Below are 14323 nucleotides of genomic sequence, written 5' to 3'. Positions count from 1 at the left end.
GTAATGCAGTCACCACTGCAACCGAGCCTCTCAAGAACTTGAATTTCAACATCTTGAAGACATCCGTTCGAACTTTCTGCGCGCGATCAAAGCTCTCGAATCTCAATTCTTAAAGTGCCTTGAAGATCACATTTGACCAGCCATCCACCGAGTTTGTGATCAAGCTTCTTGGTTAGTCTTGAATGCTTGCATGGCTCTTTTAACTCAATTTGAAGTCCCCAAAAATTTGCCAACATACAACCTAATTAACACTCAGTGCTCCAATATTGCTTGAATCAGTTTTTCTGATTGGCCTTCTATAGCTTTAAAGAAAGTTCCCACATTAATGGTTAAATGATTAGACTTTGATAACTAGATTTGATATTAATTGACCTAAAGTACAAATTAACAATGTTGAAGTAATGTTAAACACATACATGACCCACATTCCCGTAATGAAGTAATTGTTTTTACCATGGCATGATTGCAGTTTCATAAGCAGGAGTGACCTCGATCTTATGTGGTGACTCTAGCTGATATTAGCTAGAGCAAATCTCAATTGTTTCCTGATTGTGAACTTTCTGGAAGAATTACTTATAGCAGGAAATTCAGGAATTCTAGGGTTTCCTACTCTAGGACTCTCTTGGGTAAGATCCTGAATATTTCTTCATTTTACACGTAGGAAAAACATCATGTCATTCAACCGAAATTACACGTACAGTAGATTATTCATCATTTTCTCTCTTTTCATTTTTCTGATCATCTTTAGCTTTTTCAAGTAGTTTCCTTTTTGTAAATTCGCCAAGTTTTCTGATCATCTAAAGACTTTAGGATTGTTTGTGCCTTACCAAGTCCTTATCGAACTCTCACGTTAAAACAAAAAACAACCAAAAAAATGAACCCCACGTGTGGAAATACATTATATATATATATTATACGTGGATGGCCTTGAATCGTCTGAAGAATATCATTGTTAATTATTCTTTGTAATGAAAAATATTTATAAGTAAACGTTTGATCATATCAACTGTATAGAAGTAAGACTTCAGTTAATTAATTAGCATTTAAAAAAGATTCGAAATCCATCAGTCAAAGCTTCTTTCTCTTTTTTTATCCACAAATAGCGTAATTATAGGGACAAGCCAAGTTAATGTACCCCGTCTTTGGAGCACAAACATCAATCAAACATAATCTAGCTAATTAACCAACTCTTTGGATTAGATTAATTTAATAAACAACAATTACGTAACCACCGAATTATGACATGTGCGTATGTTGGATGCATAGAAAAATGACATGACATGATATGACAGATTGATCAAAGGATTCAAATGCCCGAGGATAAAGCAAAATATGATGTTCGTCAACCTCCATGAGCTACCGATATCCCCAAGCTTGGCCTGTCTGCTGGCACATGCATGCATCACGGATGACGACTTTATGATCCATGGTGACATTGAACTTGCTCAAGCATGCATCATCAACTTTTACAAAAGAAAATTCCAGATTAATTTGAAGCACGTTTAATTGTTATATGCATTATAAAAATACATTACTTTGATGATCAGGAAGTCACGCATGACGCAACCTAGAAGGATTCAAGGGATACTATAATTATGATGAGACGTTTGTAAATACATTTGAATGAATATTTAAGGCTACAAATCTTAATTGGTTCAAGACTCCATTTTAAGTTTTTGCTAAAAAAGCCCAAGTAATTCCCCACTTCGGCTAGGATTTCTGTGGGTGGCTCAACCACTCCTAAGGCCAATCTCTCGGGGTCGTTTTAGTCATCTATTTTTGGTCATTGGGGGAGGCCGAATCACCCCAAGGGCGTTAAGAGTGGTTCGGGCACTCCAGACAGGCCGCAAGGGTGGCTAAAATCGGCCACCGTCATGACCGTCCTTTAGTTTGGCTAACGAAATTGTTACAAAGATAATAAATTGCTAATATTTACCAATAAGTCATGCATGCATCATCTGTGATACAAATTAAAACTTAAGTGTAAAAAAATAAAAACGTGAAAACTTAAGTACTAAAAAAATAATTAATCCTTTATTTTATTGCATTTAACGATATACATAATACTATACGTAATAGCTTGGAGTGATAGGTTGTTATGTTAATTAAAAAATTTAAACCACGTGACATTAAAATCATCACCATACATGTTAGACTCGATCAACCTTTCTAGAGGCAGGTGCACCAACTATATATCATACATGTCATTCAATCTTCCTTGCCGTAAAACCCTTATTTACAAATAATTCCCAATTTTCCATGAATGGCACATGGGTTTTTATGAAGTCAATATTGTTTTCAAATGCTGCTACTCATTCACGATGATGACTAATATTCATGCCATTAAACTTACATATCGAAGGAATTTTTATCTTGGACGATTTTCTTTTCAACTAAGTTAAAGGAAAATTCTTAAATCTACTTACAACATGTGATTTATCACATGTATATTTTAAAACTACATATGAGAATTACAGGATTTAAATATAATTAAGTGTCAATTTAATATATTAGATTAAAGGAATTCCTCCAACTCATTTGAAAGAAAACTTTGTCTATCTTTATATTCACGTATGTACCTTATGCCGGGACAGAGTTTTCCTCCAAACTGGGATGAAGGAACTTCCTTCAACCTAGTCTATAAAAATGACATGTGTTAATTTTTTTAACATGCATGTGAGATGCTCATGAGTTTTTAATATTATTTATTCCAACTTTATCCATACTATTGAAAAACATGTGTATCTCACATGTTCAAATGACAGATGTCATTTTTATAGACTGAGTTGAATGAAGTTCTTCCAACCCAATTTGAAGGAAAACTATGCCCCTTTATGCCGTCTTCTAGAATATGTAGTTTAAAATGAATATCATAGTAATTTTAAACTTGTTTAGAATATCATGATATATAGTAATTAATGGTTTTATCTACCTCCTCAAAGTATAGGAGGCCAATTCATGGATCTTTGCTCTTTCTTTCTTTCTCGGAAAGGCTACCATCCCCACCAATCATATTTCACTATCAAACATGCATGATATTACAATTGGAAAGAATCTCAAAGACACGTTAAAACACAATTGGCATCACATGGCATTACATATATAGTCATAGATATATGTTGGTTGAGATGTTATTTTTTTCTGTAGGTTGAGATGTTATTTATTTTTTTTTTTCTGAAAATAGCACTATCCTAGTCATATATAATCATAGATATACAGGGAGCTATGATCTCTTGTCAACGATCACCTCTATTAATGGTGTAGACAAGGATTTCAATTAATTGTTTCCTTTATTGTTTTGATAATTATTGTACACCAACTTGAGTTGTCCACGGGTTAATTCCATAACATGTGTTACGTACATATGCACGTAATTTCATGTGTCTTTTTATTCACAGCAATATTTTTCACATCTCATCTTACAAATTCAATATATATATCAACTATTAGATTTGTGGACCCTACACGTACAAATTCAATAGCGGATTCATCTATTCATTATGGAGATGGTTAAAAATAAATTGAATTCTATCATTTATATATATGTGAAAAGATATGCAAACCTATGAACTTTTCTGTCAGATTACCAGTATCAGCTATTTTGTTAATTCAATAGTTAAGATGAACTTGATGACCATAAAGAAAAGGTGAACCAATTAATTCTTTTAGAGAAATGCGATGCACCGCACTTTATTGATATGACACTACTAGTAAACAGCTCTTGTTAAAAATTATATATAAAAATAAAAAATAAAAAATAGAGTTTTAAGGCGAATTGATATAGTTTCGCATCACTTGTCCCAAAAACTGAAGCTGATAAAAATAAATAAATTTAATCATTTAATCAATACTTTAATACTATATATATAACACAGACACTACTCATTATTTTATATCTATAATATATTTGTCACAACAATGAATTGTCTGTCAAGGCCTAACACCATTTTGATTGTAATTAATATTAGCAAAATTATTATTATTATTATTATTTTATTTTATTTTATTTTTATTTTTTTTTTGCCAAAAAATGTATTTTCAGGCTATATATACCCACTGCACCATGCTGGTATGGTTAATTAATTAAGAGATGGCATCACTAAACCCAGCTCCCAGCGTTATGGAGCTCATCACCAAAGAGCCATTGACTGCAGTCCCAAGCAAATACATTCGTCCTGATCAACAACCTATTGCTCTCTCTCATGCATGTGGAAGGCCCTTGCCAACAGTCCCCACAATTGACATGAAAAATTTGGTCTTGGGGGAGGCCACACACCTAGAACTGGAGAAATTGCACTTCTCTTGCAAAGATTGGGGCATGTTTCAGGTTCTTAATTAACACATGTTGTGTTTTTTTTTTTTTCCCTTAACCAAAATAAAAACTAGAACATGTTGTTGTTTTTCAGCTGGTGAACCATGGAGTTAGCTTTTCACTTTTGGAGAAGCTGAAACATGAGATTGAAGGATTCTTCAAGCTTCCCTTTGATGAGAAAATGAAATACAAGATAAGACCAGGTGAGTTTGAAGGCTATGGAACTGTAGTTCGATCTGAAAATCAGAAGCTTGATTGGGGTGACAAGTTCTACACAATAATCAACCCTATTCACAGAAGAAATCCATATTTATTCCCAGAGCTCCCGTCATCCTTAAGGTTCTCTCTGTTTCTCTCTCTCTCTCTCTGTCTCTCTCACAAATGGACCTTTTTAATTTTTTTTTTTTTTAATTTTTTTATCTCATGCAGGAATACCTTAGAGGCATACTTCTCAGAGTTGCAAAAACTTGCCATGACACTTGTGGTGTTGATGGGAAAAGCTCTAAAGATGGAGAAGAGAGAGATGGATATAATTGAAGATGGGTTGCAATCAATGAGGATGAGTTACTATCCTCCATGTCCACAACCAGAACTTGTTGTGGGATTTTCCCCTCACTCGGATGCTACTCTTATTACCATCCTTCACCAAGTTAATGGAGTGGGAGGTCTCCAGATAAAGAAAGATGGGGTTTGGATGCCACTCAACTTCCTCCCAGATGCCTTTGTTGTCAATGTAGGAGATGTTATGGAGGTCTGTCATGCTTAATCTTTTCCTATGTATTAAATCTGTTTATTAGATTTTTTGAAGCCCTAGGTATCCAATTCAAATATTTTATTGGTCTAATATCATTTCCAAACATGGAAAAACACATGTTTAACCCCAAAGTCTAACTACTTTGATATTTTTAATTCAGAATTTTAAAGATGGCACTTGGAACTCAACAAAATATTAAACTGTAACACTTTCCACCCTTAGTTTAAGTTCTTTCACAATCTATTTGGATGGAAATTATTTTACGTGTGTCGCAGGTGACACTTTAGCCCCAAATATTGCTCTGGAAAAGGGGTATTTTCCAAAACTTTTGTACGTAGGGAACTAATGCAACTCAGTTTTTACACCCAAAAATAAATAAATAAATAAATAAAATAACAAAACAAAACAAAAACTAGAAAAAAATAAAAAATAAAAAAAATGAAAATGGCGGAGAGGCCTTAGGGTAATTGGACAACCCACTCACCTGAGGGTGGAGGTCGTCCGACCGCCTCCTTAGGAGTTTTTTAGAGTGGCTCGTACAACCCCTAACCTTATAAGGGTGGTTTGGCCACCCCTATGATATTTTGAGAGTGATTCAACCATCTCATAAATATCTTTAAGGGTGGCCTGGCCACCCCTGTGATATTTTGAAAGTGATTCAGCCACCTCATAAATGTCTTTTAGGGTGGTCAGACCCCTTGCCCTAAGTGACAGGGTGATCTAACCACCTCCAATTGGTGGGGAGTGGAGGCTCTCTATTGCATTACTTTTTTTAAGTTTGGAAAAATTTCACTTAACCCGTATGAACTTTTATCGCTTTTACAATCTTCTCCTTAAAGTTTTAAAACTCTTAAAGTATATGCAACTTCTAATTTTTTGTAATGTCACCATTCTCATTCGGGTTCGGGGTTAAATCATATGGCAATGGATGAAATGAACTTTATACCCCTCAAAATTTTCTAAAATTTCAAATTTACCATTAATTAAAAAAAGTAAAAAAATAAAAATAAAAATAAATAAATAAAAGATTGGAAAACCATGCATGTGTTGCATGACTCATGACTGTGGGTTGTGACCCACAGCAGGGTCCGGTACTGACCAACGGCCATGGGTCACCTCTTGTGGGTCTGGTGACCCATCATATATCATTTCCTTAATTTCTAAAAAATAAAAAAATTAAAAAATGGTATTTTGGGAATTCTACACGCATCCGTTAGGATTTAACAAAAAATCCCTAAAGGATGTGTGAGATTGCAAATTTTTTAAAATTGGATATACTAAATTGAGAGTTTTTGAACTTTGGGAAAGATTAAAAGAAATGAAAGTTGAAGGGGTTAAGTGAAGTTTCATCTTTTAAGTTTTTTTTTTTTGTCTTTTTTTCTTGCTTGTTTTTTATTTTTATAATAGGTATACGAATTGAGTTGCATTAGCACACCCACAAAGTTTAAGAAAAATACATTTTACCCCACCTCCGAGACATTTTAGGGCTTAATAGACGTAAAAATGTCAAAGCAATACTTTGGGGATAAAATATATTTTCTCTTAGATAAACCTGGCCAATTCCATCTTCTATGTGGTAATACTTCGGACCATGCACCACCACACTAAGGTAGGGGTCTGACCACCCCTCAAGATGTTTTTGAAGGTGGTCGGCTTAACCACTCCTTTGAGAGTTTTTGGTGGTGGCTCATGCCACCTCTTACTTTTCATGAGTGGTCTAGCTACCTTTAAGTTATTTTGGAGTGACCCAACAACATCATGCATAAACATTTTCAAGGGTGGTCAGACCACATCCCAACTAAATCACTAATATAAATATATAATCCAACCCTAATTACCTTGCAACTGTTAGGGAACATATTCACGACAATTCATACAGAACAGCCACCTTAAGCTAGCTGCAGTAACGTACATATGCATGCACAAATAAACGAATGAAGAACTAAAACACGTGAGTTGAGCATGCATGCATGGTGTTGTGTGGTTTTGCAGATCTTGAGCAATGGGGCATATAAAAGCATCGAGCACAGGGCAACTGTAAATTCAGAGAAAGAAAGGATCTCAATCGCCATGTTCTTCAACCCCAAATTCGAAGCAGAGATTGGGCCTGCAACTAGCATGTTAACCCCACAAAACCCACCATTGTTTAAGAGGATTGGAATGGAAGAATATGTGAAAGATTTCTTTTCCCATAACCTAAATGGGAAATCACACGTGGAGAAAATGAGAATCAAAACTCATGAGGAAGACAGCACTACTACTACTACTACTACTGCCTGATGATAGAAAACGAAAATATCGTATGTTGTTAATTTGTGTGGCAATAAAGTCCTATGACTATAGTGTGTTTTCGAGTGGTAAAAATAATCCCATTTGGCTACAGCTCGAATGGGTCTAAATTGGTTAATTTGCTTAATGGTTTGTTTGAGGTTATGTTGTGTTATATATGATGCTTTGTAGAAATGAAAAATAAATGCATATATAAATAAATAAATTGTGTTGGTATGTGACATGAATGTTTATTTTCTTGTTGTTTCCCTGATGGGCATCTAGCATCACGATTTAAATGATATCATGATACTATGTTGTGGAGCGTCTTAAGCTTGAGAGGCCATGCTAGAGACAATTCGGCAAGTAATGATCCAAGTAGTTGAAGTTGAAACTAATCAACGACTCATTCTTCTGAGAGGGGTCATTTTACCATTAAAATAATCTTTGGTAAGGTCGTTTTGTTAAAACAACTCCATTACAGAGCGTCCTGGCCCTAACACTAAAGCTTTTTGTTGTGGAAGCTGATAAAAACTCGCTCCAATATATATATATATATATATATATATATATATATATATATATATATATATATATAAAAAGACAATTGAGAAAACTCTATCTCAAGGTGAGTTAGAGAGCTGTATATCATTTACTTATATATAAAGACAATTGAGAAAACTCTATCTCAAGATGAGTTAGAGAGATGTATATCATTTACTTATATAGACCTTTACAAGAGCAAGTAATACAAGGAAAGTAATACATGTATGGAAAGTGTATAATACAAGGGCAATAACGGTTGTACAATATTCATGAGAGTAATTTTAGGAGATGAGAATCATATTCCAGCTGGACTGCTATAATCACATATTGCTAGGATCATGGTGTTGAGATTTGCTAGGATCATGGTCTGGAGATTTTGTGTTATCAATATTATAAGTTTAGATCAAGTCAATAGTCCTGTATAAATCTGACACAATATATGAAATGATCAAGATCACGCACGTTGACCACAACAAAACTTGTCTTTTTCTTTATAGCTTATAATGATCCTTGTCTCAGAAGCTGCAGCACTGTCTTGCAGTTTAATTAGAGAAGGAAGAGATTGAGAGGAAACTCAATTATAGGTGAGTCATCCCTAGATTGGGAGAGAGAAATATTGATATACGATTTTTTTTTTTTTCTAATTAAAATATTGATATACAATTGTATCCTCTTGATCTTTTCAAAAACCAAAAAGCCTTTGAACGAGGAGGTCAACATATAAATTAATGTTGTGGGCAAGCTAGCTAATATCCGGTTCCTGTTATTTATTCTAATATTTAATTGGAAGATGAATTGAATTGAAAATACACTAACTAGGACATGTTTGGTATGGAGAATAAACTTATGAAATGAAATGGCTATTCTAATAGAATAGTCGTTCCTTTGTTTGGTTGCACGGAATGATTATTCTCCTATTTATAGGAATAGCTATTTTTATTATTTTTTTTAGATGAATAGTTATTCCTTAAATAATAGAATGGGTTTTTAAGAAAAGCTCATTAATTTTTTTTTTTTTGAAAACCTATTTAACAAAAAACAACACAAAAAAAAAAAAAGGTTCAATGGATGGCTACCCTAGAAAAACCAAGGGGATGGTCTCACCACCCCCTAGCCCCTCCTCGACGGACTCCAGGGGTAGTGAAGACCACCTCCATAGCTCGCGGGTGGTCACAACCATCTCCGATACTCATTAAGAGTGGCCTTCTCTACCCCCAATGGCACTGATGGATCTCCTCAAAGGTTTACAACAAGGGGCTCTAGGGCTCCAAGTGGTCCTACCGGGCGAGCTGGCAATCCCTTGGAGTTGGGGTGGTCACCAAAAACTATTTTTAATAAATTATTATTATTTTATTTTATTAATAAATCTTGAATATTTTATTTTATTTCTATAAATGAAAAGGTACACATATCCCGCTCTAACTACTGGCCAGTTCATTAATGTCAATGTCTTCACTAAACTACCAAAAATGTCATTATCTCCTCCAAAGCCAACAAAAACAAATGTCATCAAGAAAAATAAAACTAAAACTAAAAAAATATTAAGAATTTAAAAAACAAAAAAAAAAAAACAAAAACAAAAAGAGTACTTTTTTTTCCACATTAAAAAAAAATTGATTTTTTTCCTTTTTTTTAAGTTTTTTTTTTTTTTTCTGTTTTCGATTTTTTATATAATTTTATGAAGGGTATTTTTTTTTATTAAGGAGGACATTGCCCTTTTTGGGTAGTTTGGGGGGACTGGTGGACATTGGCACAATTAGTAGTTTAGAGAGGGAAATTTTTAATTGAATAGTAGATTGAGTAGAGCATGTGTATTTTTCTCTTTTATAAATTTTAGATATTTTAGGAATTTCGACTCAATTCTAATGAAAAACTATGTGTTGTCGTCAAATTAAAAATTGAGAGCCCCTATTGTCTGGTCCAAGTATAAACTAGTTTCTTTGCAGTATCCAATAGTAGATCAACACATCATCTCGAAACACGAAAAAGCACTAAGATGAAAAGTTGAAAACACCATATATATATATATATATAAACGCAACCTTTCAAGACTAAAAAATACACAAGGACTCAGACAGATCGAGACATTAAATTGAAAATAAAATTATAGACTTACTGGTGATGTGGACAACATGGAAAAGGGCAAGAAAGACAAAATTAAACAACGAAATAAAGCACCGTCATAGCTGAAGATGACTATGTTTCGCATGTTACAGAGTATAGCTAAGGTGAAAGGGAAACTAAGCGCAGATTTTCCACGCAAGGGTTGGCGGCAAAGGAGATGGGTAAACTGACGTGTCAAAATTCTATTAGTTGCTGCAAACGAGTGAATTTACAGTAAGAGTCTATTTGAGATTGTGTTTGAGAAATAGAGCTTTTAATTTTTTTTTTTTTTTTAAAGAAAAAAAAAATTAGGGAAAAAATGTGTTTTGGTCATTTTTAGACTTGTTGGATCCTTAAAAATACTTTAATTTTTTTACCAAATGAATATTTTTTTCTTCAAACGGACTTTTTTAAGTGTTAAAAGCACTTTTAGGCCTCTTTAAAACAATCACAAACCTTTCAAAAAAAAAAAAAAAAAAACCACAAACAAGGCTTAACTCTTAATTGAAATTATTCCCTTAAAGAGTATGAATGGTCATTCAATTCCAACTCCTTATATTCCCAATAATAGTCTCTTTTCTTTTTTCTTTTTTTTTGAAAAATATGGAACTTCCATTGATGAAATTTCATCAGCATAAAGCTCTTACAACATAGAGCATACAGCTCTGAAAAATCATAGCCAAAAGCTATGAAGGTTATAAAGTCATAAAAATAACTTCAAGATTCTACTAACCCATGTACAATTACATTTAAGAAACATATCTCCTTCATGCAGACTAGATCTAGGACATGAGTAGCTCAAATACAAAACAAAAATAAAAAACGATTAAAAACTAAAAATCCGGCCATGAGAGTTAAGTCTCCACACCAATCAACTCCATCCTCAACCCGAAGGCCAGGACAAACAAAATAAAAAATAAAAACCCCACAAGCATCACCGGAGGAGCACGGCATTATAGACATCCCTTCGAAAGATACGCATTGGCCGAAGAAGACGATAAGATCTAAGATTAAAGAGATTAGATCTGGATCTAGATCTACAAACTAGATCTAAAGCAACCCACTAAAAACGGAGAACGGTGGAACCTACAAAGAAGACACCGAACACTGCTATCGTAAAAGGGGAAGAAGGACGATCTAAATCTAGATCTTCCATCTTCTTAAAGTTCTTCTTAGTGTTGTTTAGAAAAAAAAGAAAGAGAAGAATTCTAAAGAGAAGGCTGACCCTCTCGATCTCTCTACAATAATAGTCATTTCTATTCCTAAATGAATTACAATTCCGTATACTAAACCTACCATAAATTATAACATATCGTAATCGAATTCTCTCTAGTTCTTCTTCTTTTAACCGTTGATTCAATTATCAACTAGTTGTTACTTGTTAGAGAAACAAAGGTCACATGTGAATTATAAGAGGAGTACCCATCAACAAGTTTTTTAATGGTCAAATATAGAAGTTAAATAGTCCATTTTCTAGATATGGATCGATAAAGATCAAGTTCAAGATAATTATATATATTAGATTTTGTGTTGAAAATATATAAATGTTGAATAACAAAACTTTTATATTACAAAACCTTAGAGAAATTGGACTTGCCTTCCCTTAATCATCATTTTTTTCTATCCGCATGGTTTGACAAAAATTTCAAGATTTAAGGCGATCTTCGAGAGTCACATTAATTAATGCTTGAGAGAGTCTACATCAATCACTAATTGTGGTTAAATTTCAATTAGAGTAACATGCTCTTAAACCTTTCATTAATTATAGCTTTAGCTTTTAGCAAGAATATTCTATATTCTTTCTTAACAAAAAAATAGCTATTCAAGTGGGCGGCAGCTATAATCCATATATGCAGTGTGTAATGACATTTAATTTTAAAGTTAAAATAAATCTTCAGCATACCATGATTTTTTTTTTTTTTTATATGAATAATAATTTTATTGGGAAAATTTTAGAAAATTCTACTGAACTTTCACTTGTTTTGACGCTACCGCTCAAAGTCTAAAAAATCTCAATTTAGAGTATTGAACTTTTAATTTCTTACAATTACCCCTTTCCGTTAGGATTTTTTTTTTTTAAATGCCAAAAATACCCCTGCTTTTTTATTAAAAAAATAAAAATTGCAAAGATGTTGCAAAGATTTTTTTTTTTATAAAAATAAAATAAAAACTTCTGAATCTTCACAATTTCTTTTTTTTTTTTTAATAAAAAAAACATGGGTATTTTGGGACTTTCAACAAGATTTAACAGAAAATTCTAACGGGATTAGATAATTGAAAAAAATTGAAAGTTCGAAACCCTTAATTGAGAGTTTTTAAATTTCAAAAGGATACCTTCAAAATGTGTAGAAGTTTATGTGAGTTTTGTGAAGTTTTCCCTGATTTATTTATAAAATTTAAATTTTTTAAAAAAATTAAAAAATTAAAAATTAAAAAAATTTAAAATTAAAAAAAAAAAAAAAAAAAAAGGCATGTGAGAATCACATACTTTAAATACAGGTGTCAATTTAATAGTTTAAACTGAAAAAATAAAAAATAAAAGTTCTCCAACCTACCTTGGGACAAAACTATGTGCAAATCCAAATGATAATGATGTGCATGAGAAAGCCCTCTCCTCCCTCTTCTTTTTCATTTCTCTCAAAAATATCAAGCCAGCCTCTTTCTTTACATTATCAAACAACTTTCTTCAATATTTTCTTACAAAAATTTTAAAACTTTTTCACCTATATATCACATCAACCAACTTCTTCACCTATATATCACATCAACCATTTTTTTATTATTATTTAAACAAAACAAAACAAAAATAAGAAAAAAATTTCTCAACACACCAAATGAAAATGGATAGGCCAAGCTAATGTAGTATATGCAAAATGATAACAATAAAGCTTTCCTTCAAATCGGGTCATCAGAAGAAATTTTTTCTTCTAACTTAATTTATTAAACTAACATGTGTTCTTAAAGGCATACGATTCTCACGTGCATTTTACATGCTCTAAAGACGCATATCAATTTAATAGAATGAGCTAAAAGAATTTGGTCCAGCCCAACTAGAAACAAAACTTTGTCCAAATCCAAATGATAATAATGAAATGAATATGCCAAGTCAATGTGCCCCCCCAAATTTGTAAGACAACTCAACACCTTGAACTTGTGCGATCGAGAGCCACTCACTGCATTTTAACTTTGCTATAACCATCTGTTTGGTGGACCTCAGCCCTATTGGAATATGTCAACATAAATAATGATTTTATTTTTTGAACAATTCTTTGGAATAAGCCTCCCCCGGGATTAGCATGTCACAATCACAAACGTGATCAGTTGCCTCTTAAATACTAATTAAACTGATTAATTAATCAAATAATTGTCAATAAATGCGTCAACTTTATAAAAGAAAAGGAATTGGATAATTATGCACGTTTTTTAGAAGCTTTAATTAGAAAATATTGTAACACGTAGTAGGTAGGTGAAAACATCCATTACGCAACCTGGATAATTTTGGCTAATTTAGGTCATGACTTGACTAGCAACTATACATTATAATTATAAGTTGAAAATTTATGTCTTCCTACTGTGCTGGAGAGGTTTTTCAGCAACATGAATCACCAAAAGGAATTTTTGTTAAGTTTTTGCTCACGGGTATATATATATATATTTAATAAATTAGTAATATTATTAAAAACTGTATTTTTATTCCACAATAACGGACCCATTGAATTGAGCCATTGTCAATAAATATATATATATATATATATATATATATATATATATATATATATATAACAACGATAAAAATGTGATTTTTAGGATTACTCTAACTTAATAAATATATTATTTTCCCCTAATCAACCTTTGAATTTACATTTCCAACTTTTGAAAGGCCACCCACTCATTCTTTTTTGGGAAAATTACAGTTTACCCCCCCAAAGTTGTCAGCGATTTGCAATTCCGCCTCCAAAGTTTCAATTTTTGCAATCCACCCCCCTAAAGTTTCAATTTTTTGCAATTCAGGCACTCCGTCAGTCAAACCTGCTTTGACTGACGGAACAATGACCACGTGCGACGCATCACGCTAACAGTATGCACTTTTCACGCTAAAGAGACCATTGGAATTTGCCCTCCAGATGACAGTATCAGTACAGTATAACCTCACCGGTATGGACATAATGGCTTCCACCTCTTCCGGGACAAAAATCCGCTCGATCAACTCTTTGTTCCACCCTTGAAGATCTCTATCAATGAGCTCCGCCACCTTTGCTTCCGGTTCAAGGATCCGAGGGGACGATTGTATAGCGAAAGTTATGGGACGGGGGATCCATTTATCGCCCCAGATCTTCGTT

At 33.1% G+C, this 14323-nt stretch overlaps 1 protein-coding gene across 1 annotated transcript; it reads left to right on the top strand.

Moving 5' to 3' along the window:
* Window positions 1–4090: 4090 nt before the first annotated feature.
* LOC148588078 (protein SRG1-like) lies at window positions 4091–7346 on the top strand. Its single transcript, XM_088514035.1, has 4 exons — window positions 4091–4327; window positions 4407–4651; window positions 4742–5063; window positions 7059–7346. Exons 1-4 carry the CDS (start codon window positions 4091–4093, stop codon window positions 7344–7346), a joined length of 1092 nt encoding a protein of 363 aa, XP_088370161.1.
* Window positions 7347–14323: the final 6977 nt, after the last annotated feature.

The sequence above is a fragment of the Corylus avellana genome, chromosome 1, assembly GCF_965113065.1.
Source record: "Corylus avellana chromosome 1, dhCorAvel1.hap1.2, whole genome shotgun sequence".
NCBI lineage: Eukaryota > Viridiplantae > Streptophyta > Magnoliopsida > Fagales > Betulaceae > Corylus > Corylus avellana.
Note: the sequence above shows the minus strand (reverse complement) of the source record. Positions and strands in the feature narration are given on the sequence as shown.

Excerpts from the sequence above, each read along its gene's own strand:
- LOC148588078 (XM_088514035.1), top strand. The coding sequence starts at position 4,091 with ATGGCATCACTAAACCCAGCTCCCAGCGTTATGGAGCTCATCACCAAA. Across the intron at positions 4,652-4,741 it reads GAGCTCCCGTCATCCTTAAG|GAATACCTTAGAGGCATACT; the intron begins GTTCTCTCTGTT and ends TATCTCATGCAG. Across the intron at positions 5,064-7,058 it reads ATGTAGGAGATGTTATGGAG|ATCTTGAGCAATGGGGCATA; the intron begins GTCTGTCATGCT and ends GTGGTTTTGCAG.